This window comes from Argiope bruennichi, chromosome 9, assembly GCF_947563725.1.
Source record: "Argiope bruennichi chromosome 9, qqArgBrue1.1, whole genome shotgun sequence".
In the NCBI taxonomy this organism is placed as follows: domain Eukaryota; kingdom Metazoa; phylum Arthropoda; class Arachnida; order Araneae; family Araneidae; genus Argiope; species Argiope bruennichi.
In genome coordinates this window covers 40192759-40220512 of record NC_079159.1, presented here as the reverse complement: position 1 = coordinate 40220512, position 27754 = coordinate 40192759, and the positions used below count along the sequence as shown (strand labels likewise).

The window sequence follows — 27754 nt, the reverse complement described above, 5'->3', positions numbered from 1 at the left end:
AAAAAAGTTTTAGATACATAGTTAAAATTTTGGTTAAGATCTAAAGTCTAGATCCATATCAAATTATAAACCAAATCCGGTGATAGGGTGGGCTGTTTATTAGTTTGTATGTTCATGCATATATAAATGCGACAGCTAGAAAACGCATCAACTTATATTAATAAAATTTGATAGTAAATTTTGTTCCAAAATTATAGTTCTGGGCCAAATTTTAGTTCCCGTCATTTGGAGAAAAAGCGTTTAAAAAGTAAACTACATTTTTTTCACTATGCTACGAAGTACAAAACACTTATGTGCAGGACTGAAATTAATTGATTTAAAAATCCTTTCTTGTGGATGATGTTTTTATTTTAATTAAAAGTGGAGCTGGTAACCAAATTTTATATTGTTTATTATTACTTTATGTTTTAAGCTATTACATAAAGAATTTTTTTTGCATAAAAAAATTGTTTTGTAAATATGTTTATGAACATTTACAGTGATATTCAAATTCCTGCTCGATTTTTGATAAGAATGTATAAAATCACTAAGTTATATTTTTAATAAAATAAAATACTTACTTTAAGCATGCCATATTGGAAAAAATTATTTTGTGACTTATTCACGAAAACTTTCCGAGTTATCAAATAAAATTAATTATTTACATGTAAGAAAAGAGATCAGAGTTTTTAAATTAAAAATATTTTTATGATTTAAATTTATTATCTTTGCATATATGTATATTTATTTTTATAAAAAAAAAACTTATTCTTACCTAATTTCTATATTCTGAAAAGAATTTTTTTCATTTTCAAAGAATACTAATAAAATATTTTACATTTTATAAATAACTTCTTTTTGTGATGTGTAATTTTAGATTATATTGATAAAAATTAATTCCGTTTGCAATTTTCTTTTAAAATAAGTTATGTCCTGAAATAAAAGTTGCGAAAGTTTAAATTGATTGAGAGATTTTAAATTAGATTTCTATTCAAGTTTACCAAATTGATATGCTTTAAAAGAAATAGTGTAATAATTATTTTCATATTGTTTATACTGAGTTTTATAAAAAAAAATCATTTTAATGAAATAAAACTAGATTTTTGAAAGTTTTAAGGTACACACTGTAATATTTGCTGATAGACCTATCCAGTAATTATATTTAAAAATAAATAAATTACTGGATAGATCTTTATAAGGTTTGATTTAATTCTCCTTTTTAGGCACTATATATTTAAAATTATATTTTTAAAAAAACCACCTGATATTGAGTTGTGAAACAAATAAATATTAAAAGAAAAAATATATAATGGTAACAGCATTTGTCTATTACATTCTAATTTTTAGTACTTAGGATTTAATTCTGTCCTTAAACTTTCTATAATCAGTCATATTTCAAACTTTTCTCACGCATGTTCTGAAATGATCATGAAAAGTTAAATCCGCAAAGAGTGAATATTAGAAATTTTATGATGAAAAAGAAAATAATAATAATAAGGAAAAGAATTTTGCTTTATTATTATGTAGTATTTTCCATATAGGAAAATACTACATTTATAATTTGATATTTGAGTCAAAAGTTTGTGAGCTGTGGATATTCAATGCTACAGAAATTATAATATTTGATAAATCAATTTAGGAGAATAATTTATAACATACATAATTGATTTGTTCTATGAGCAATTGGTTGTTTTTTTCTGTGCTATATTTTTTGTTTTATATTTCAGTTGAGCAGTCTTTTGATGTCTGTCTTCTCACCAAACCAAGATCCATTGATCAAAGAATATGTTGTGGAAATTTTAGCTAGTCATCCTTTCAAACAAAAAATTCTTCATCTAGTTGTATTTTCAATCACTAGAGTAAGTTGCTTTTGAAAGCAAATGTTATGATAAACCTTTGGTTTAAATTATCTGTTTCGAACAGTTGTGATAAAGCTATTTAAATTGTTTCTTTAAAAAGAATAAAAAGAAATTGTGCTCTTAATTTTATTCTTGAATTTGAATTATAAATCTCCCCTTCCCATGTTTTGCATGCTTCTTAGTTTCGAATGATCGGATTTAGTATTAAAAACTTACAACAGACATTTGATTGGCAGGAATTCTTCAATTCATTTATGATATTCTAAACACAATGTACTGTGAAAATCTGTTCTCAGCATAGAGATGCCCAAGCTGATTTTAGAATACATATATTTTGCCAGTAATCAAAGCTCCTTTATAGAAAATATTATTTTTCTCTTATGCAAATTTATAGTTTCAGTTGAAAGTTATATTTTTATAATTTTATAATTTAGAATATATTCAAGTTTTAGATAACTTTTAATGTGTAGTAAATGGGTGTGCCTTAAATACTGATTTGAAATACTTGTATTTTATGAATATTATGTTTAGTAATACCTATTTATTCTGCATTATGTTTATCAAAATTTGGAGTATTGTCATCAAGAACAGTGATACTACCTTCAGAATGTTCATTGTAATAATATTCATTCAGAAAAAATATGACATTCACAAAAATATATATTGTTGTGAATTTTATAAAAATATTATTTTTTAAATATTGAAAGCAATTTACGATTTAAATCTGCCTTTTACCATATTGTTGTTTTATGGTTTAATAACTATTCCTATGTCTATGTACTTAGAGAATAAGGATTAGGCTTTAAGGCCCCGGATGTTTTATCATAACAATCATAATAATTTTGTTGCAATGTGAAAATATCAATGTTTGAGAAGACTGCTGAATGGACCAGTGTCTAAAATGGTTTTAAAAAGATGATTTCCAATTTTAAAGGAACTGGGGTGTACTGCCATAAAAAAGGGGGAGGAAATATTTTTAATGAAACTAGGGAAAATATTTCTGTCACAACTTCCCTACTGTGGCTGTGGTTATAAGAGTGTTTCATTCCCACTATCCTGCAGTTTTTCTAAAGATGTCACATGAATTAATTGCCCATTGATCTACTGTATGGAAAGTTTTGTAATCCGTGAAATGAAAACTTCAGTATTCTTATCAATGGCTTTTGATTGTTTTGTACAGTTTTTGGTGATAATCGCTTTTTTTTTAAAGCATGCTTTTGAAAAATTTAGTGGTCTAATGAGGTACATTTTCATTTGATTGAATATTCAGAATCTTCACATGAGAGGGAACAGCAAATCTCAGTGTTTTGCAATAAACACCTTAGGCCTTAAAAGGTATTTTATTATGATTTCCTGTCATTTACTGGTCAGTCTTGCTTTTCAAGAGCGAGAATATGTATAGGATATTTAATGCTAGAAAATATCGCAATCCATATTGACCACCAATTGAAGGAATTATTTTCTCAGATTTTTCAGCTGAGACTCTATTTTTAACATTTTTTGCATGTCTATATTAAGCTTTACTATATTATTATGTATGTGGTATGAAGTATATAAATTAATACACTGTAACTTTACAAACATATTAATTTTTTAGCTTTTAAGAATTTATATTGATTGAGGATGAATTTTATCCTTTTTCTATTTATCCAAAAAGTTGTTCATTTTAACAATGTTTTATTTTTCCAGATTGAATACTTCCTTATATTTTTGGATGATCTTCTCATTAATTCACCAACCAAACTTAAAAAGAATGCAATAATTATGTGCTCTATAGTGAAGGATTTGTTGAAAGATTCTTCATATTTAAGTATTCTTGCAAATGCTCCAGATGTTCAAAAGGTGAATTTTAGATCTTTGACAACTAAAGTTTCAATTTTTGTCTATGCATATTAAAAATATGATCATATAAGCATTTCATAGTAATCAATTATAAAAATCCTTTCTTTTTATTAAAAAAGTCATTAATCAATTTTTAAAGAATCAAATGTTAGCTATCTTATCAAGGTATTCCACTTCTGGTCTTTATTTGCATACTTTCTTAAATGTTTACATTATGCTTGTTTTATTGTAGTGCTCTTCTTAATTTGTTTTATACATGTAATGAAAAAACATGTATACCCTTTATTCTCTTTTATCCATTTTAATATCAACAATATGTACCTCCATGAAATGAAAAAGGCAAAGGCAGCAAAAAATATTTTAATTTCCTTTAAATTACTTTTTAATTATTCAAATGTTTAAATAAATGATATTTTTTACTTGCTAATTTATAAATAACTTATTTTAATGAAAAATATCATATGCTGCTTTTTTTTCTTCCAAGTAATATTTGTCTACTATATTTCTCAATCCAATTTAGTTAAAATCCAGAGAAGTGTAATCTTTGTAATTTTATGAAGTGCACAAAGTAATATCTTATTTCAAATAATTTAAATGTACAAACATACTTTATACCTAATTTAGATGCAAACAAACTTCATTTATAAAATTTTTTGGTCTACTTTTGCATGGAAATATTTTGAAATTGTATGCATGCTATGAATGAACTGAATTTATATACTACATATGTTTCAATTTTTTTATTTGAATTTTCTTTCTCATATAACTTAATTATTGTTGAATGAGAATTGTATCGCTATCATTTTTTGAAATTTCAAATTTTGTCATAAGTATAATCAAAATTTTCTAGAAACTTCCATTTCTTAATTATTATTATTCATATCTTCAGCTGAAATGTGACTGGATTCATCTGTGGAATGAAGATCGCTGTAAATGGATATCTGAAGTCAATAAGTATAATGAAAAGTAATTATTATACACATTTATATTTTGTATGTTCCAAATATCAAGCTTCAACTGAATAAATACTCCTTTCCTTAAAATAGTAGTAATTATGATATTATTATTAACCTCTTAACTTTCATGATCATACATAGGCATGTGTAGTTTGCAGAGTTTACATGTTATGATAATGTGGGAATGGAATGATTTTGGGTTCTGGTTTCAGACCTGAATTTACTTGAAATGCATCATTCACATAGGCGTAGTATGGAGGATTAAAGTGGAGGGTGTCAGTTGAGTAATCTTTCTTGCCTCCTGGCCATGTTTCAAACTAAAAGTTTCCTTTCTAAACTTTTAAGTGGCTTCAAAATAGGATTTTGTTATAAATATTTGTGCATTCGAAAACTTTTGAAATTCTTTATGTTGCACTGCATTACTTAAAAAAAAAAAAAAAAAAAAGCAATGTTTTGAAAAAAAAAAATAATAGTGATGGTTTTTGAATGACTGTATGCTTATTTTTTGCGCCAGAAGTATTTATTTTTTGATAAAGTGAAAGTATATAGAAGTTTTGTTTAAGAACAATAAATGATCTTTGAATCAAATCATTTATTAATATGAAATTAATCCAATAAGCATTTTATTTAGAATTCAGTAATCACAAAGAAGATAATTATTATTATTTAAAAAAACTTTTAGCTTGAATGCAGTTTAAAAATTTATTTTCTTTCTTTTGTTAGTTATTTTCAAGTAAATAAATGAATTGATTAAATTGAACAATATCTGTAGAATTTTTTAAAGTGTTAGTAAACTTTATATTTTTATAAGCCTTTTGAACAATAGAAATTGTTGAAAATACTAAGTACAAGTATAAACATTTCTAATATATTAATTGGAAATTAAAGCCAATCAATTTATTATTTATTTTTAAAATGAATTAATAATTAATTCTTAATTATAAATCATATAGAACTTTGAGATTTACTTTATATTTCAAATATATTGTCTTTATTTTCAACAAATTCCAGTTTATAATCTTTAACCTTGAGATAGGCATCAAACAAGAATATTAAAATTTTAAATCAGTTAAAATACAATGTTAAAAAAAAAAAAATTAGATGGATTATGTAGATTGAAAATGGTTGAAAAATATACTGTTTTCACATCCTTTAACAACTTGGTACAACAGTGTTGCAACACCTTTTTACTTTTTTGTACACAAAGTATTGTAATCATCAAAAAATTTCAGCTCAGGATTTTGCTGAATCTCCACATTTCTGTCCTTTTGGAGGACCAAAAACTTTTGAAATTATATCTGTTTGTGAGCATAACTAAAAAATACTGAGCTAAATGAATAAAATTTTGTCTGATCTTTCCACCCAATTTGTAGATTTCAGTCAAATTTCAAACAAAATCCGTTCAGAAAAAGTCTCTCTGGCTTGCTGATATTGTACAAGAGTACACAATAATGACAAAACTCGTGAAGCTAAACTAATAAAATTTAGTACACAGATTTGGCATCTACAGTATAGATTTGTAACAAAAACCCATTAACCCATTTAAAGTTTGTTTGTCGATCTGTACTCTCTCATATACAAATGGATAGCTCAAAAAAGCAATGGCTTTAATTTGTTAAATTTAGTTTGTGATTTTTTGATCAAAATTGTGGCATTGCATCAAATTGTAGTTATAATTTGTTCCAAAAAAGGTATCTAAAATACACATTTAGCTTTCTGGTTTTCTGTATTAACTACATCCCAGCTATTAATTGCCAAAGAACATATATTAATAAACTCTTTCTTAACTATTATTTGTCAGTAGCATATTGTTAACAGTGCATAGAAACTTTTATTAGGAAGTTTGTGAGAAAATTTCAAGAAGGCTACTCATCCTGGCTTGCTCTTTAAGTATTACTTTATGTATATGAAAAGTTTTAGGAATATATATTATTTGTTGATTTTCTTTTGTGAATATTCGCTAAAAGGAAATACCAGCTTACTCTGTTTATGTTTTAAAAAAAGTGACATTTATCTAAATTACCCTAAAACTTGGAGATTTTTGTCATTTTATTTACCTGCTCATTTTACTCAATATTAAAAAGATATCAAGATAATATTAATTGAAATATATTTATCAACTTTATAATTTCTTATAAAGTAAAAATGCAAATTTTTATTTATAAATGATGTATTTATAATTTGTTTCATAAATAATAAAATATTTTTTTCTTTTATTTATTCATGCAAATTTATTTCAGAATGCTTCATAAATTTGAAAGTTTGGCGAAGGAAGTGTCTACTGAAGCACTAAGTGTCACCCAAAAGGTTTTTGAAATTCAGAACAATGAACGAAAATCTTTTATGGAAGAATTGAAAGCTAAATATTATGAAGAAACTTCTGGGCGGAGGACTTGGTTCAAACTTGTTGAGCAAATGACTCATGAGAAGTAAATGATATGTTAATATTGCATTATAAATTGTTAGTTTTTTATTTATCTTTCTTCTTTATTGAAATATTTATTTTGTTAAAGTTTCTTCCATTATTTTTAAATTTTTCTACTCTGTGGATCAGAATCTTGATAGTAGACTGAATGTTTTTCATTAAAGTTCTGACATTTTTATTTCATCTGCTATTATGTTTCCTTCTTTAGTGTATGATCAAATTTCTTTTCTTAACCAAGGATTTTTGAAAATTTGTATTATTTATTTCTTAGTAAGCTTTCTGAATTCATTGAATCATTCATTTTGAATACTATGGTTAATTCAAAATATACTTGTTCTTTCAACAATTAAAAAAATTTATATATATTGTAGCACTTTTGATTTAAATATTCTACTATTAAACTTTGTTTTACCCCCTTAATATTCAGGAGTTTTTCATTATAGGCCATATGAAATTTTCAAATCAATACATGCCTCTTAAATATTTATTATTCATTTGGCAATGTTTTTACATCACATGTTTCTGATTTTGCTTAATGCAAAAATTCTTCTTTTTCCACTAATCTTATTTTGATATTTTATTAAATTATGTGTTTTATTTAAAAAATTTAAAATTTTGAGATTTCTTTTTACTTTTACCTTCCTTATATTCCTTTGAGATTAAATCTAGATTTCTATTTAATTCACCAACATTTTAAAATATTTTTGTTTAAATATTTCAGAGCTGTATGGCACATCCCTGAGTTTTATCCTCGTTCATGGGAACTTGATCCTACTGAAGGGCCCCTTAGGATTAGGAGAAGATTGAAAAGATGTTATCTCAGAGTGGACTCAAGATTCCTGAGGCCCGATTATATGGACAGATTGGGTAAGTTTATTTTTCAGTAAGATTATAAATTATTTGAAAACATTTTATTAATATAATTATAAATTCAATCGCATGCATTCAACCGAGATAAGTGAAACAATGCTCCATGAAGCAATTTGATTTCTTAATTGGGTTCCAAGTTCTTTCCTTTCTTTCTTTCTTTTTGTTAAAATCTTTCTGAGGAAGCTTAGTTATATTCTATTTTAGTACATGGTTGACCCCCCCCCCCTTCCATTATATGAATGGACAGTAAAAAAGTCATGCAAAATGAATTCTGCAGAATAGAACTTCTTTTGAATCACTCTTCCATATTGTATTTGTCTTTCTAGCTGATTGTGATTTAAGTAAACAATGGAATCTTGCTTTTTTTCAGCTCTTTGCAAGTGGTTCCATTGAATTCGTGTTCATTACTTAATAATTTTGTTATTTTTCAGAACTGGTTTGGAGTATGTGCAGCAAAACATAATGATGTGAAACATTTTGTGATTGATTACTCTTTATGAGCATAAATATGTAATAGTATTATGTGTCTATAAACTTTATATAGATAATGTTTTGCTCATTATATGCATTAAAAATTTGATTCTTTTAAAAATTTTAGATCCACTACATGATTGTAGTAGATACATTTTACATGTATAAATCTGTTACTGAAAATTTTAAATTAATTGTAATTTATTTTGTGAAATTTAGTGGTCAATAAAGATAAAAATCAGCCATTTCTAAATTTGCTGCTACACGATAATGAATTTCCGGATTCAGCAGCGGTGTTGCATAGACTTCATAGTCATGAGCAAATTGAGTAAGTTTTTTTGTACCTTTGTTTAATTATTTTGTAAATTATAACAAATTAAAATTTTTTATCAGTTTAAAATTTGTGTAATTGTGATTATTCAATATTGAAAAGACTTGAAATTTGATGATTGTATGCATACAAAAGCAGCTTCTGCATGATGATTTTTTTGCATTAATTTACTTTCTAAAAACTTCATAGCTTTTGTTTAGTAAACTTTAGAAAACAATACCATTTGTGTGTGTGTGTGTGTGTGTGTGTGTGTGTGTGTGTGTGTGTGTGTGTGTGTGTGTGTGTGTGTGTGTTATGACAACTTCTACATTAAGACCCCCCCCCCAAAAAAACCCTTAGAAATTTATTTAGATTTTAAAAATATATCTTCATATGGAGGATATGATCTTAATAAGGAGGACAGAGAATTCACCAGTTGATCTAAAAAGTTTGATCATTCGGAACAGGTCCATTTTTAATCGAATGCTTACGAAAAGGTCTTCTTAAGAAATGAATAATGGAAGAGGTGTCTTATGGTGTTGAAAGAGGACAAAGGATGCATATTTTCAATCATCCAAGGACATAAAGAGGAAAATAAAGAGGATTTATGCTTCCAATTTTAACTTAATTTCATTGGCATCCTAATTGGAGACTAGTTATTGGAAAATATAAAATTAGTTACTAAATAATAATATATACCTACCCTTCAATGTCTCTAAGAATGTATCTGTTTCATAATTAATTTACTAAAATTAGTCTGTTGTATCTAAAAAAATGATTTATTGTATGATTACAAACAAACCAGATTATAATGTTAAACATTGTCAATAATATTTGTAAAATTTTTCTTCATTACCATTTTTATTCATTCTTTATGCTAACAGAAATTTAAAAAAAAACCTGTTAAGTAACTGCTGCTAACAATTTTCTTTGGATTTACTTATCAATTCTGGAGATATTGCTTCCCTGGATTGCTGTTTATTTTGATTCATTCAATAAACTTTATAGAGAAATATTTTTATTCTTGAAAAAACTAAAAAATTGCTAGATTAATATATAGCTTCAAAAAGAAATAAAATGGTTTTTAAATTCAAATTCTCTTATTTTTTCTTGAATTGGCCAAGATTGTACCATTCATACATTAAATAAAAATATTTGAAAAATTCTATAGAAATAAAGTTGTTTTTCATGTCTAAAATGTAGCAAAAATTTTTTATAGTGAATTGATAAATTATCTGATACATCATAAAATGAATTGATTTTTGCAAAGAGTTGTATCATTAATTTTTCACAAAGAATTATAGAATGTTGTACCTTGTTGAAAAAGTATTAATTTTTTTAGGAAGTTTATTGTCATTATTTTGTGAAAATAGGTAATAGTAAATCATATAATTAACATCATAATGTTAAATCATGTAATTGACATCAAATATACAGGATTAAATGCAAATGAAGAATAATAGGGGATTTATTTTGTTTGTATTTTTGTCCTTTTTTTTTTTTAGATATACATCAACATGCAAAATTGTAACAGCATTTGAAGAAGCTCAAGTTGAAATTCTAATTGGTATAGTTTATTTGATTTTAATATATTATATAAATATAAGTAGTTCAATAGATTTTTATTAATTTTTTATGATGATCTTTAAAAAATTGAGAAAAAGCATGGCAAATACATATTATACTTAACTTGATGCTGTTCCATTGGAAAAAAAAAATCTTATATTTTAAATGTTTTTAATTTTGATGTTTTTATTTTATCAAATTGTTTAAGTTATCCATAGCAAAATATATTATTTTTGTTGCAAAATAAATTCTTGATGCACTATTCAATTTGGATTATTTGATGTATTGTATGATTGTTGGCATGTTTCTATTTTAAGTAATACCAAATAAGTGTCAATTTCTTTTAGGTGCCTATTGTATTCATCTTATTGGAGAAGAATCTTCAGCAAAGGTGAGTATTCTATAGTTTTTTTTATCAGAGTTATTATTTCTTTTATTAAATTTTTTCCATATTTGTTTTTGTTGCTTCATAATATAATTTGGAGTTTCTACTTTCAAAGTTTTATTATTGCAATGCTTCTTTTTTTTTTTTTTTTTTTTTTTTTTCTTTCAGAATATACATCTTCCTATTTCTGAAAGTTTACCATTTGATTGCATTAAAGAAATTGTACCTCGCAGATATGAATTACAAAACAATGCCTTTGAAATATTTCTAACTAATGGATTAACATACTTAATAGCATTTGATTCTGAAAGGGTAAGTAACAAAAGTTTCCTTCATTTCCTATTCTAAAATTGAATAATTTTTAAAATGCATTCCAATCTCAGAAAAATATTTTGCCATTTATTCCATTTGTCCTTCTTGTTCATATTAATTTTTTCTGCATCTATTCATAAAATTTCCTTATTTAAAAAACTGGAGTTTTAAAAAGTATAGAAGGGTTTATGTAGTGAATCTTTGAAAATGAAGTTTCTAATGAATATAGTTATTTTAATTATAATGGAATGAGCTTTTTTATGGCCATTTCCTGATTTACGGATATAGAGCAAAAATTTTGTAATAAATTTTAATAAATTCCATCAATAAATTATAAATATAAAAAAATATTGGAGTAGGTCTTGAGGTGCTCCAAGGACATTAAAGTTTCATAAAATTGATGATTTTTTAAAATACTGAATTGAATTTAAAAATAATAGAATAGGGTATTCATAAAGTTTCGATAGTTGCATATTATCAATTAATTAGTGGTATTTATCAAAAATTAATTTTCAAATTTTTCTGTATTATTTTCAGAACATTATTCTTTAAAAAAACCAGGTAATTATATATGAGATGTGAAACAAATAAATCCTTGAATTCTTTTTCTTTTTAAATGTGTAATTTGAAATTTTTATGAATGGATAAACTATTTTTTGAAAATATATTAGTGATATTTAATCGTAACTATTAATAGCTTAATTTTCTAATTTTGCTTTGTCAATTTATAGACATTATTCTTTAAAAAATCAGGTAATTGAGATAAAGAGTAATTTAATATAAGTTGTGAAACAAATAAATGTTTGTTAATAGTCTCATTTTATTGGAACAACCTGACAATATCTAACAAGTTAATTGCGTTTTATTATTTGCCTTAGCTTTGTTTTCTAAAGTAGATATTACAATATATAGTTTGTGCATAAATGTATTATCATTTTTTATGTTTATTTTTAAATTATTTATTCCTGAATCAGCAATTTCAGTACATTTGGAAACAACTAGAAAAACACGGCTTACCTTGTCAGCATGGCATTGAAGTAGCATACTTAACTCAGTTGTGGAGAGAGAAAGCTATCACAAACTTTGAATATCTTACTCAATTGAATAAGCTTGCTGGTCGTTCCTTTAATGATCTTATGCAATATCCAGTTTTCCCTTTCATTTTGGCTGATTATGCGAGTCCGTACTTGAATCTTTTGGATCCAGCAGTATACAGGTGAGAATAATGCTACGATATTCAATAATAAATGATTTTGTTTATGCATTGGTTATGTATTTCGAGAATATTTAATTGCAAATTAATTGAAAATTTAAAATAAATATTTATAATTTCATAAATATTATTTTTGTTTATCAGTTATTCTAATACTATCCACCTTAATGATGTTTTATTGTTGCATATTGTTTTTAGATAAAATTGTTGGCACAACCTTCATGTGCAGTAGGGTGAAACGAAAAAATCAATTTTTGATTTTTAATTTGTAATAGTGTGGGAAAGTTGCCTTTTGGTATAAATAAAATAAGTTATAAATATAAAAAAATTGGAGTAGGTCTTGAGGTGCCGCAAGGACGTTAGTTTCATAAAATTGAAATTTTTGCTTCATTAGGCATTGTTGTATGAATAAAAGTATAAGAACAATTTTACTATTGCACTGGCATAACACTGAATCGTCGCCGAAGCGGTTGTTAGTGAGGTAAGGAGGAAATTTGTCTGCGTCCGGTGACAAGGACAGAGCTGGTTTCAAATCAATAGCTTTGCAGTATTCAGTTGAGTTAGCGTCTCCCCTCCATTTTGTCTATTGGGTAACTGATATGTTAGTTTGTGCTTGTGTGCTTTGCTATGAGTAAAAATGGCTCACTCTAAATTAGTGAAGACAAGATAAATATCGGGGTGTTCTATTTTTGGGAAATTTAGTGATCTGCTTGAAGTTGAACACACTACTCTCGAATCTAGTGTTACTGTTATATTAGGCATAACCTCAAAATTGATTCAGAGAAGGATCCTCCTGTAAGCGAAATATGTGACACTTTAGTTCCCATAATAGAACAAATATGGTCAAGAGCTTCTATTCCTGTTGCTTCTAGCAAAAGAATTTCACTAATGATAAAAGTTTATCATGCTAAATACAGAAATTTATTAAAGTCTAAAAGCAGAAAATGTACAGATAAGTTTAATTACAACCTCACAGAATTTACAGAAGAAACTAGACGTTTATTTGACATTACTGACTGTATATATATATAAAAAAAGGCCAGTTATGGAATAAAAGGTTATAAACGATCAATGCTCTAACAGGAAAATGGTTATAGATAATATTGATATTGCTACCACAAGCGCTTTGAGGAAGAAAAAGTAAAGAACTACAGAGAATATTTAAGTTTAATCAAGAGCGGGCAAACAATACTAGTGCATTAGAAATGATTACTGGCGACATTGACAATGCTGAAGAACAACAGTGTTCTTTGCAAAAAGAGACAAGCTAACCAGATCCATCAAATAGACAAGAAGAGATAAAACTACCAAGTTCCTGTGCGGTTTAATATTAAGTTAAATCTTTATGCAGAAGGCATCTGAAGCTGAACCAAATAGTATAGGGGACTCGGCTATCGACTTTCCCTGGCTTCCTTGTCACATGCAATCAGTATAAAGAGCTGTGAGACTGGTGGCCGAATTGGCTCAAAATGTCTGTGGTTCAGTCGCAAGAAAAGGATGCATAAGATCAAAAATTGACTCATTTGTGAATATGCCAAAATTTAATTAAAAAAAAAACTGTTTAATGTGGCAATGAAGTAGAAACAAACATTTTGCATCTGTAACATTTGTAATCATCAAGAGTACAGAAGTAAGAAACGCAAAATTGAACATAAAAATAATTTTATCTTATTATATTTTGTAATTAATAATTTTTTTCGAATTGTAATGCTTATATACGTATTTAAAATCATCTTTTGTAACATTATATGAACGAAAAATTCATAAAAATATTTTATCAAAGTTTTTAATTTTTCAATTTTTTTACAAACTTTAAGCTCTTTTCGGCACCTTGAGATATTGTTGTAATGCAACCAGAATTTTTTAAAATTCTTTTTGAACATAAAAAGTTAACTTTTCACCACTATTGCCAAGCTAAAATCTAAGAAAAAATTTCAAAGACCCTTTTTAAAAATTTCCTTTTTTTTTTTTTTTTTTTTTTTTCTTCCCAAGTTTTTTGCTGCACTTCAAGATAATTTAATATTGTAACCAATTTTCAAATATTGTTTTTGAACCTGAAAGGCAACTTTTCCGCATTATTACCTAACAAAAATATTTTTAAAAGAAAATTTTTTTTTTAAGCTATTTACGTTTCACCCTAATGTGCAGGCCTCTGAAAGTAAAATTATCGACACTCATGACCTTTAAATCCTTATTCAAAATCCAAAGCTTTTTTATATATAGAGAAAAAAAATACTACTTTTATTAAGAGTATGCAAGAAAGTTTTGGAACACTACTCACACTGGGTTAATTTTTGAAGCAAAATATCATCAAATATTCTGTCAATTATTTCGTACCAATTAATTTTATTTTTTCATTTACTAATTTTCAACCTTGTAAACTACACTGAGAGTTGCTCATATGTTTATTGGGTACATGATTAAAGTTGCATGCAAAGTTTTTAATCTGTGTATGTCAGTAATTGAATGAGAGTCAAATTTTAAATAGGTCATTGAAAAGGCTTAAATGTACTTCAAGATATATATTTTTGTTTTTTGCTTCGATTCTGTATTCAAAATCCATTAATGAACTCTGTCTGTTTCTAGTGATTTGCTGGATTTTAAAAACTTATTTTTCTTTTACAGAAATTTTGAAAAACCAGTAGCTGTTCAGCATAAATCCAGAGAAAAATTTTACCAAGATACATATGAAGTAATTACTTTTTATCTACGAATTTTTATTTACTGCTTCTTTTTTTTTTTAATCCACATTTCAAACTCATGTAAAATTTAACTTTAATGAATAATATATTTCTTAGATATTTGAACTTTTACATTTTTTTACTATATGGTGCAATTTTTATCGTTTAAGCAAATGGAAATTAAATTTTGAAGAGCTTCATGCCCATCGGATAAACATAAAGATATTTGCAAAATATCAAATTTTGAATTTACTGCTTATTATGCAACTGCTCTTTACAATGTTTAGATTGTGATCATCAATTGCAAATTATTTTTTATTTATATATTTTTTGCTTATATAATTCTAATTTTTACATTAGAACTTTTGTTGTTTTTTTATTCTTTTTTTATTACTGCTTGAGTTTTATTCAACACCATTTATCTCAGTTCTTTTTTTAATTCATAATATTTTAGTAATTGATTTGGTTGCTTTCTTTCGAAAAAAATTTAACAGCAGATAAGTATATAAACCTGGATGTTGAAAAGACAGAAAAGCCTAGATGCCAAAAGAATGCTAAAATAGGTTTAAATGCTTCTCTTCAAACTTTCATAGTCCTAAATTTTCGTAATTCAGGATTATAAAATGAAAATTGAAAGTCGTTTCCGTACCATCATCATCTTTTCCTTTTAGTTATAACAACTTAAATTTGACTTTAATTTATTTTGTGTGTGTGTGTGACTCAAAAATGTACAAATTGTAATGGTAATGATAGCTGCAAGCTTACTAAATCTTACTGTTCAGCATAATAATATTTGTAATTACATTTGTCATATGTCTGTGACATCATATTTATCGATTATTTTTTTAAAGAATTTTCATGGTTTTTTTAGTATGGTTTTATGATATATTATTATGAATTAATTTATTTTTTGTCATTTAATTATTTAATAACTAAAATTTTTGTTTATAAATGCATCTTTCTAGTTACTGAAAGAACAGTCTTGTGGACCATTCAGTACCTCTGAACTTCCTATATCTGGACCATATCATTATGGATCTCACTACAGTAACAGTGGCACTGTATTGTATTTTTTAATTCGGCTCCTACCATATACTTACAGCTTTATTAAATACCAAGGTAAATTGATTTTTAATTTATTAATTCTTATTATGTTTATTTAGTGTTTATACATTATTTATTTTCTATGTTAATGAACTTCAAAATGATTTTATTTTATTATACGAGTGCAGTAATAATAGCACATAGCAATGATTTTATCAAAAAATTAAAATCTCATATGTTTTTAATTTGCTTCTTGCCTTGTTCAAGTCAGGCATGATATAACTCATAAAATTTTGGGGATATTGTCTAGTATGAATAGCATTTTGTACTTGTAGCAGTTACATTACTCTTTGGATACTAGATAGTGTTGCCTGATTAGGCCATCCCATGATGCATTGCATGTGTAATGAGAATGAGATGTGATGCTGTACTGTTAAGCTGTGCGTGAATGTCTTTGTGCTTGTTTAGTGTGTGAATGTAATTATTAAAAGAAATGTTCCTAAAAACATTCATCCTTTTGCTTCCTGCATAGATCATAATAATCTTCATTCCACCACATACTTTTATATTATATTTTTAAGATAAATATTTGTTAGACTTTTTAAAAAATTGTTAGATATTGTTACTTTCTAGAAATTGCTGGGTTTTTTTTTTTTAATATTAATACATATATTTGCAATTAATGCTTTGTTCAGATAAAGTTACAAAGCTAATTATTAATTACAAATATTGTGTACAATCCAACTGAGATGATTTTTATGAAAATAAAAACTGTAGTCCTCTCATTAAAATGTTTTATATATTCTTACAGTGGGGCATTTTAAAGTTGCTTAGTGCCCATTCTGTTATACAATTACTGAAGAAACAATAGATATTATCATTCATCCATTTATATTAGATGAATGATACTATTGTTAGATGATGAATAAAAATAACAGATATTGCCATAAAAGTTGTAAAAAAAAATCTAGCATTCAGTATTTTTAAATTGGACTTTATAATAATTAAATTTTTGCAATATCTGATTTTTTTGTACTGTGTATTATTTTGATATTTGCATGATAATATCTAAATGTTTTGCATATTGAAAAATATTTTAGCACCAAAAAACTCAAGTAACAGAAGTTTAAAATATTACAACTGTGAATACATGACTAAGGAAATATTATAATCTATAGTAACATTACAATATGTATTTAAATTTTCAAATTATTAGCTGAAAGAATATATCTGCTATTGAAAATGCTGCTCTAGGGAAGTTTTGTTGTTACTAATTAGGTTAATGTTTATCAAACATATAGTTAAACTTTTTTCTTAACTTTTGTATCAATATTTTCATTTTGGAATTCTTCCCAAGAAATTCAATTATAATGTGTCTCAAATATATTTTTGTTTCGTCGTTCCTAAATTAGTTATTTTTATCTATTTAAAAAGAGATAAAATTATTATGTGTTTAATTAATTTTTTATATATTAATCTATTAAATTATTTTTTTATCTATTTAAAAAGAGATACATTTTTTTTCTTTCAGACAATAACTTTGATATACCAGACCGAGCTTTTCACTGTGTTGATACTTCATGGCAATTAGTAACGAAAGATTCCACAAGTGATGTGAAAGAATTAATCCCTGAGTTCTTTTTCTTACCAGAATTTTTATCAAATCAAAACGGTGAGCGATTTAAATTTCTTTATTAGTTGTTATATTTCTTTTTTTCTTCCGAATGCTCTTAGGTTGTATTTTCATGCCATGCTTTATTTTTTCACTCATACAGATCTATTTTTATATATATTTAAAAGTCTGCATTTATTCAAATATAATTGCATTCACTTTGAGTAAATCTAGTTTCTTGATGTTATGAAAACGTTTGTTATAGTGTGCTGTGTATTGAATTATAAGAATTCGTGTTGTGCTTGTATTTTTACTTGGTATTGAATAATAGTTTATTATAATTTATGTTTTTGAAATTTTAATCCCTGTGTTGGAAATACCTCGACTTATGTGAAATTAGACGGTTACGATTTTATACGGTTCCAGATTTTTCTTTTCTACTTCGATTTTTTTATATATATATAATATGGCATAAATGTAAAATTTCAAAATGGAAGCAAAATTTTTCTGTTCTTTCTCAAAAATGAGCTTGGAATAATACCAGTAACTGATAAAATCGCTTATATTGTTTGCTCAAGTTGTTGGTCGTACCAAATAATTAATTAGGAAGGTGGCAATAATGATGTTGGTGAGTTGTTAGATTCTCATAACAAAAAGCTCATAGTCAGTGCATTTGTAAAGGTACGAATGGAAATCACTACGATAGAAACCGACATCTCAGACCTAGATCCATCAAATAATCTTTTCAAACTTGAATGAAGTCTCTGTTCATTTGAAAAGAATACCAACTGCAGAAATAATAAGTTATAAAGAGAAATGTATTCTAAATATAGTATAATAAATAAATATTATATTAATTTGATATAAAAAAAATTTATTTGGAGAAAGAAAAAAAGCGGGCTCTTGTTAAGCATATTATTTGGTGTCAGTATGATTGAATACTACCTACTTTTATTCAATCGATTGTTTTCTTAGATCTTGAGTTTAATAATTTAAATCACTTCTATAGAAATATTTATATGTGTAAACATCGATAAGATTTTTTTTTTCGTCTACCCTACTGATTTCGTATTTCTGCAAAACTACCGTATATCAATCAGTATTATTATTTTGTAATTTAATTTCTTCTTCATTTATTGCATTATAAATAGTAAAATCTGTCCTCTGGATTGCGATCTTTATTGATCGCTACATAATTAATGATAAAATTATTATTAATATAAAATTATTATTAATTTATCATTAAAATTATTATACATCATTTTAATGATAAAATTATGTATGTATGTTTTAAAATATTTGTGCCTGGATTTTTTTTTTCAAAATAATACAAATTTATACATTTTATTTACATGTACTATTTTAATTTAGAATCATATTTATTCATATTTTCTTGCATATTTTTACCTTAGGTTTCGACTTTGGTGTTCGTCAGTCTGGTATAAGAGTGAATGATGTATTGCTTCCACCATGGTGTAAACAGAATCCTCGGTTATTTATACTTATCCATAGACAAGCATTAGAATCGGAGACCGTTACTAAAAATCTTCACAATTGGATTGACTTAGTTTTTGGATATAAGCAGACTGGTGAAGCAGCAATAAAGGCTATTAATGTATTTCATCCAGCAGTAAGTTTGTTTCTTTTATAAAATCAATGGATGTGGTATCCCGAATTTTTCTCGCATATTCTCAAATAAAAGTGTTATCACCTTCCCCCCCCCCCCTCTTTTCCGGTATTAACCTGAGAGAATGCTTCTTTCTCCTTTCGCCGGTACTGAAGTGGTTAAATTGTGGAGTTTGGGTAAGGCCGTGAACGCCACAAGTGCTCAGATTTTTATCTTTACTCATTTGAGATGTGTGCTTTATAATATAGTTTTTTAAAAAAAACGGTACATTCGTGTTTACTGCATATTGTTTACGAACAATAGCTACAAAAGATCTATCTTTGGTGTGAATTTAACGTTTTTGCATATTCTAACGTGCGATCTTTTGTTTATTTGGCAATTAATGGCTGACACAGATACCATAAAATCAAATATGTATTTTGGGTACTTTTTTTTAACGACCAATTGAAAAGAGAATTTGAGATAGAATTACAATTATAGTCCTAAGAATTATATTCATATATTTAAGTCATCGCGTTTACATACTTGAGAAAGTACAAACTAACTGGCAGTCAACCATTTGACAAATTTGCTTCAAAATTAGATTAAGATATGCACTTTAGATGCTAAAACTGTGAGATTAATTTCATTTACCTATATGTTTTGAATTATCACCTTCAGAATCAATGCAAAAGTAGACAGACGATCTAACCTTGACGGATTTGTTCCTCTTTTGATATAAGTCTGCATTATTGATGCCCGATCTGTCTACTAAATTTCACTTTTCTAGCTCTATTCGTTTTATAAATCATCGAGCTCTCTTGTATGCGGACAACCAATTAGACAAACTTTCTCTTAATAGATTTCATTCAAAATTTGGTAGTAATCTACGAATTTGGTATTTAGATAGGATACCAAATATTATGGGTCTAGTTGAAAGTGTTTTCAAGTGATGTTCACAGACAACACATAATTCCATTATTCTAGGATATCTAAAATGTGAAGATTCATTAAAATTTCAAGTTCAAATTTTTTGACGCTTACAATACTTCTTCTTTGTATATTTCATATACGAGAAAGTAAAAATGCTTTTTATTCCAGGAAAGAGAATTCAAATATCTGCTTATTTAAACCTAACTGTTTTTGGAAATTTCCTTTGTTACTACTATATTAGCAAAAAAAGTAATTTAAGTTGATCAAATATCATTTTGAACAAAATTTACCATTTTTTTTCTCAAGTAATACTTTTTAAATTCTTCCCTTGTTACAAAAACACAATACATTTAAGTTGTTATATAAACTGATTATTATCATAGTATTTATTATTACTTTACTATTATAATTTTAATTCATTATGCTATTACTAAGACATAAAATTTAGCATAGATCATACTATGAAAATAAATAACAAAGCAATGAATTGAATTTTCTATCACTAAGAAACAAAGAAGCATATTATATATCAGGGAATACTTGGTTATTCTAGCTATTTCTACCATTAGTTATTGCATTTTCTGTAGGAGTATAATAAACACTTTCTTCTTAGATGTAATTTTTGTGTTACAAAATTAAATCAACAGTGCATTGTATAAATTCATTATTGTTCTGCACATGTGAAATGTGTTCTTATAATGTTTATTTTTACAGACTTACTTTGGTTTTGATATAAACCAATTTCAAGATCCGATTAGTAAACAAGCCTTAAAAGCTATGGTCAAAACATTAGGTCAAATGCCAAAACAGTTGTTTTTTAATCCTCATCCTATGGTTTCTTTGTCACTTGCATCTATTGATTTAACTGAAGATCATGATGATATATTGGTAAGAGGTTTTCTTATTAACTATCATTATGCCATATATTAAGAAGATTTGTTGATACTAAATCAATCTTTTTTTATAAATTTGCATTTTTAAGAGCTTTACTAAGTTTGGATTTGATAAAAGGATAGGTGTTATTTTAACTTTTGTAACCTTTTAGCTTCACCTTGTTTTTTTTTTTTATTTTTGTTTAATAAATTATTTTGTCTTTTGATAGATGTTAAAGTTTTTAGTTGTAATTTCATCACTTCATAGCTTTCTTTTTCTTTTTTTAAATCATAAATTCTAAATTCCAGAAATATTCCTGACTTAAAACTTTAAGATGCATTTATTTTTGAATTCTTTCTAAACTAGTATTTTACATGTTTACTTTAATTATAAGCCCCTATTATTTCATCAATAATTAATGATTTTTGATATTTATTTTTTAAAATTTCATTGTAAATTCAACAAAAATATATAGTTATAAACATTTATTAAATGAGTTGGATATTTATCTTTAGCTTATTTTTATCTTTTTACCAAAAATGCTTAAAAAATTGTAATGCAAAAAAAATTTTAATAATCCTGTTTGAGAAAAGGGTGTGATATGATATTTATCAATTTTTTTTATGCAGGAAGTGGTTGATACAGTGAGAGGATTACATTGGGGAGACTTTGTTGGATCACCATCTACTGGAGTACCTAGTTTAGTATGGTGTCGCAAGCAGGCTGTTGTTTTGGGCAGTTTTTCGCCACTTCTTGCAAATTACATGTTTGGTTTGGGTGAAAATATTTGCCTTCTGTTAAATCAGAAGAAAAATTCAGGTTTGAAACTTCTCTTTTTTTAAATTACGATCTCAATTATTCTAATATTTTTTTATGTGACTCATTATATAAGAAAATATTATTAGCTGTTTAAAATACTTGACAAATGTAGAAATTTCATTGATTCATGGAATTCATTTCATTTTTTGATGCATTTTTGACAAACTTTTGCCAACCTACGAATGTAGCAAAATATTAGTATTTTTGTTGATACTGAGTTATTGAAAAAAATTTAAACTCTAAATTTTTATTGACAAAATTCTTCCAGGACTTAACAAATTACAACTGGTCTCGCATTTGCAATATTTAGTAAGAAATCAATTTATTACTGCAAAGGTTTGAATTAATGTCAATAATAAGATTATTGTAATTTCAATCTCGATTGATATCCTTTTAATACGAAATGCCTCTTCTCAATATATTTTAGCATTTAGACTGTTGTACAACATTATAGAGTTGCTATACAATATCTTGTGCTAATAGGGTATTCAGAAATTGTCACATTTATCTAAATATTTTGTAACATATAATTGCAGATACAATAAATTCAGATTTCTTTGCAAATATTTATGGATTTTATATTATTATCAATTAATATAAAAAATTATTAATTTGAGAAATGCTTTCGTAAAATTGAAATTTGGCAATTCTTTAGGAAAAATTGAAACAAAAAACAAATATATAAAGAAGCATGAGAACTCTTTTAGGACAAACCCAATAATTATGAGCTACGGTTATAGGACAACACATGAGCCTATTGCCTATTTCCAAACTTTTACATTATATAAGAATGAAGGTGTTTGATTTTGACAGATGTATCATATTCGTATAATAATAGTACACCTTTGCTGAATAATGGATCTGGAATGTGCAGTTTTCGATTTTTCATAAAATATTGCTGTTGAAATAAAGGAATCAAAGTTTAAGTTTTGGTTCAGGTGTTAAAAGTAAAGATGGCCAATAGAAGAAAACCCTTGTTTTGGCCAATATTTAAAGTAGATGACCTTTGCAACACAGGTACAGAAACAGACAAAAAATCCATTTTGTAATGGATTGCATTTCCTTTTTTATTCTTGATCAACATGTTTTCAGTACCGATTATTGTGTCAATTATAATTGAAATGCAGCTAATGCATTCTTTCATATTTAATGCTATGATTGTTCATAATTCTTTTCTATGTTTACAGATGTATCTAGTGCCACTTACATTATGTCTGCTGCTCTAGTGAGTTGGGGACATAAAGATGGCATAATAAGAATAAAGTTATGTCGTGATCAGCCTGCAATTCCTTTACTGCGAGAGAGCAATGTTGATCCAGTGAGTAGCTCATTTCCAAATCTTTTCATTATTCATATTTGAAAGATTTTAAAAATTAAATACAGATTTTGTTAGAGGGAGAGAGACAAATATTTTTTGCTAAAAATTATTTTATTTATATTAGTACTTATATTTTTTTTTTGTTTATTTATTAGTATTTTTGAGGCCTATGCTTTTTTATTCCACACAAAAAAATGAAACATTGGTAATAAAATATAATAAAAAAGGCATCAACAACAGCACTTCCAGGAATAAAAAACACACATGATATCGTATAATCGCCAATTAAATTTGTTGTGCAGTAAAATAGTTCTCAGAGTTCGTTTCACCGTCATATTCCAAAGGATTGACTAAATTGTTTTTATTTTTAGTTTTACATATATTTTTCGATAAGTCAGGGAAAATCTAAAAGCACTTTTGGTTCTCGAGTGTCAATAAGGGTATCGCTAAAATTCTTGCATTTACGAGAACCTTAATAATTCGTCAAAAGATCATCAAAAATGAGGCCAGGAATCATTGAATTGCATCCTTTAGAGATAGATATCTGTAAAACTCCCTCACTCTGAGACTAATTGTACTCAGAAGCATTATTAAAAATTCTTAGCAATATGTTGTATCATATGCGATTCTTTCGTTACAATTTTACAAATTAACAGTGACAAAGTTATTAATTTATATGAGACAAATCTTTGGTTATGCAGTGTTTTCAGTGTTGAAGAAGACTGGAATATCTTGAAAATGGTTCACCTAGGTGAACTGCAATTCAGATATCATGACTTTGGAATTTTTCACAGTTAATAAATCAACAGAAGACAAATTATCATATAATTTAAAGCAATGTTGAAAAATATTGAGACTTTATTCCTCTTTCTTAAAGACGTAGTGAGCACCACCGAAAAATTTCTAAATTATTTTTTTGCTGAGACGCTAATGGAAAAATTATTTAATGAACTCACTTTGATTCATAAAACTATCTTGCACATAATTTGTATAAAATATGTGTGAGTAGATAATTAAAGTATAATAATTCTTTTATGATTAAGATTAGTTTTTAAAGTATTTATTATTTTTAATAAGATATTGTAATATATTAATAATGCATAAAAAAATTTAAAATATTTTTCATTTATTTACATTTGTAGAATTTAATTCATAGTAATCATACATTTTTTTTGCTGAAGTCTCTTCGTGACAATCCTTTGAAAGATACATGAAGAAAGTTTTATTTAAACAATGCTTTATTGTATGTATGCTTCAACATTAACTAGGTCATCATTGAAAAAAGGTTAAATTTTGTCTTTACACTTTAAAATAGTAAAATTTCGAAATTTAATGTCATATAACAATTTTTCTAGAGAAATTTTTGCAGCATACGATATTCTGCAGAATATAAATTATAGATTAGGGCATGTTAAGCTTCCCAACTTCTTTTAATCTTAAGATATTACTGCAATCCTATATATTTATCCATCCCCATCATTAATTAATAAAGTGGTTAATTTAATTCAAAACTATTTGTTAATTCCAAGTATAAAATAGTATAACAAAACAGAAAATTTGAGTGTTAATAAATAACAATAACATGACAAAAGTAATAATTAATGGCAGTTATAAGTTATAAGAATTAATGTAACAAAAGGGCAAATAATTCATAAATAATAAATAAACAATATGTTTGATTAATAATTAGTTAATTAACAATTAATGCAATTAAATCAGTATAACATAATTTCAACACACACACAATATTGAATCTGTATAACATAAGGAAGATATGGCTCTTGATGCACAGCTCATAGTTTAAGAAGCCTAGTTTTAAATGATGAAAATCATTTTAATTCCGTATATGTGATACTCAAAGAAACATAGAAAATAAAATGGTAGATATTTAATCACATGAGTGTTTACCATCATCTAAATATGGCTACTTTGATGAATTATAATTTTTTTTCTTCTTCTTCTTCAAAAAAAAAAAGATACTCTCCAAAAAATAACTGTTATTGCAAAGAGTAATAAAAAAGTCATTGGTTTATGTTCCTGTATTTGATTTATAACCAAGAAAAAAGTGGTGGGAGAAGATATAGTAAATGAGCGGGGAGGCGGAGGACAATAAATGACTGATAAAAGAAAATCTATGATTTCTAGATTGCAATATTACATTTTTTTTAAATAAATTTATTACAATATGATTTGGTTGTGGCTTAAATATATAGAAATTATGTTAAATGTATTTTTATAAATATGCACCTCTTATATAAATAAAATGGATTTTTTGTTAATAAAAACTATTCTTTATTATTATGATGGAATGGAATGTATCCGACATGATTTTACCCTTTTTTATTTTAGGTGTGTCTTTGTGCTTCTGTTCCAGATTGTGAAAAACTGTTTATTGCTCATTTATCTGGCAAAATCTTTGTCTATTCATTGTATATAGGGCCATCAGGAGTAAGGATTATTCAGATTCATATTTTATAAAAATGTTGATAAAGAAAACAGCATAAAAAGAAATGCAAGCATGATAAATTTAATTGTATTTCTTGTTTTTGAATATATATATATATATATATATATATATATATATATATATATATATATATTCTTTTATTGCATCTTTTTTCTACTAATTAAGAAATTATTATTTTCTATTGTTTCTTTGAAAACTGATACAAGTTGAATGTCAGTAATTTGATATCTTAGGCACATTTTATTTTCTTATGTATTTGAAGTAACTGCTTACTCCAATAAGAATTTTTCAAAAATAAAAATTACAATTTTTTTTTATTTTTTATTTTAAGATTTTTAGACTTGCAGAAGGATAAGTTATCAAAATCTGTTCTTCGCTGAATTTTCCTTTGAAAAATCATAAATTTTCATTTTTCTACTGCATCTATTATAGAACCAGTATATTATTGGCAAATACTGTAGATATAAAATGAAATTGAATTATGAGGGTATAATAATTTTAATTGTATACATTTCTCAATAATTCAATTTTGGAGAAATCAAAAATCAATACTTTTTTCCCCCACATTAACATTAAGAACTATATGAAACAAAAAAAATATGAGAATATGCTATATTTCTTTTTTATATTTGGCTTGAACTTTAAAGTATTTAGATGTTTAAAAGGTTGAACTATAATAATATAAATTTAACAACTGAAAAAATAGCTCAACATTGCATTCATAAAATTAATTAAGTTTAAAAATGTTTATAAGTAATATAATTTTTAATAACTAACAGTATTTTGCTATGCACATAACAATTTTTATTGTAAAATTTTTGAATTATTTGATGAACGCTTTTTACTAAGTTAATTTTTTTATTCAAACTAATACTTTTTTTCTTACAGCAAACAGTGACACAGGAGCAGCCAGTTCTTCAACTAAATGCTCATACAGATGCAGTAACATCACTTTATATATGTAAAGCATTCAGCATTTTTGTATCAACGAGTAAAGATGGTTCAGTTGTTATTTGGGATTTAAACAGGTAATCAGTTTTAGTAATGTTTATTAATTAATGAATAAATACGAATAGTCAATGTTTTTAAATCTATCTATATTACTGGTTTTGTGTTTTTCATTTATTTGTTATGGGAACTGACAATATCGGATATCAGTTATGATATGATTACTTTTGTTAGATATATTTCATTTTTCATATGTTTTAAATATACTAATACACACAAATTAAGCATATTATCTCACTAAACTGATTCAAAAGCCTTTTAGTTATAATATAAGGAATGTGATATCACTATAACTTGTTATATATTCATTTTATCTCCGATAATTTTAGAAATAATGAGGTTCAAGATAGTGTGGGAATGAGTTTACAGGACAGACGATTTATTAGTAATCTTTGGAAATTCATAATGGTTACAATTTAATAGGGATGAAAAACATAATTTGTATGTATTAATATATCATTAAAGGAAATGTTATAACGAATTTTTTTTTTTTGTGACATTAAAAGAATGTGTATTTTTTCCCCATTTATTTATTTTCTTTTAAATAAATGAAAAAAATACTTAAATCAAAACTTATGCCTGTATTGTTGATTCAATAAAAAAAAGAGGAATAAAGTTGATGCATGGTTTTATTTTTTTAAAACTATCAAATAACACCAATTAGTGCAAATTAAATATTTAAAAATCTAAGTAATTAGTTTTTATATTATTTCTACTGAGTGAATTACTTTTGAAATCTTAGTATGCTAAACTATAATTTCTTTTAGGTTGTGCTATGTGCGATCTTTAACAGGTCATGAGGGCCCTGTTGAGCTCATTACAGTCAGTGATACATTAGGAGACATTGCTTCCTCCAGTAATATCTGTAAGTTGAGGAATGGAAGTATACATATTTTTTTTATGATAACTTTCAATGTGGTAATCAAAAATTGGAATTCAGATGCTTATTTTTTCGTCACCTTATAATACTTCTGACTAATGACAAAAAATTATTCTTATTTTAAATTAAAACTGCTTAAAAATGAAATCTGAAGATGCAGTCTCATCAAAAGAATTATTCAATCTCCAAATGATTGTTACAAAAATTTCAAGAAAGCATTGTATTGATGATACAAATTTACCTTTATTGAACTTCTTTTCAAACATTCATCATTTGTGCATTTGCAAATTGTGTGTGATTTATTTGTTCCAATATTGGTATAGTA

The 27754-nt window shown here is 25.9% G+C and overlaps 1 protein-coding gene across 6 annotated transcripts in view; it reads left to right on the top strand.

Moving 5' to 3' along the window:
- Positions 1–27754, top strand: part of LOC129983662 (lysosomal-trafficking regulator-like) — a 99013-nt gene that overhangs the window by 66295 nt on the left and 4964 nt on the right. For all 6 annotated transcript variants that reach the window (XM_056093232.1, XM_056093231.1, XM_056093227.1 and 3 more), the window contains exons 34-53: positions 1707–1838; positions 3528–3680; positions 4570–4646; positions 6877–7065; positions 7783–7928; positions 8622–8730; positions 10218–10279; positions 10626–10669; positions 10832–10975; positions 11950–12191; positions 14814–14880; positions 15835–15988; positions 17445–17585; positions 18938–19155; positions 20779–20952; positions 21567–21756; positions 22944–23074; positions 25424–25522; positions 26430–26569; positions 27317–27414. In XM_056093232.1, coding sequence (XP_055949207.1) covers positions 1707–1838; positions 3528–3680; positions 4570–4646; positions 6877–7065; positions 7783–7928; positions 8622–8730; positions 10218–10279; positions 10626–10669; positions 10832–10975; positions 11950–12191; positions 14814–14880; positions 15835–15988; positions 17445–17585; positions 18938–19155; positions 20779–20952; positions 21567–21756; positions 22944–23074; positions 25424–25522; positions 26430–26569; positions 27317–27414 — 2710 coding nt within the window. The remainder of the gene's footprint in view (positions 1–1706; positions 1839–3527; positions 3681–4569; positions 4647–6876; positions 7066–7782; positions 7929–8621; positions 8731–10217; positions 10280–10625; positions 10670–10831; positions 10976–11949; positions 12192–14813; positions 14881–15834; positions 15989–17444; positions 17586–18937; positions 19156–20778; positions 20953–21566; positions 21757–22943; positions 23075–25423; positions 25523–26429; positions 26570–27316; positions 27415–27754) is intronic.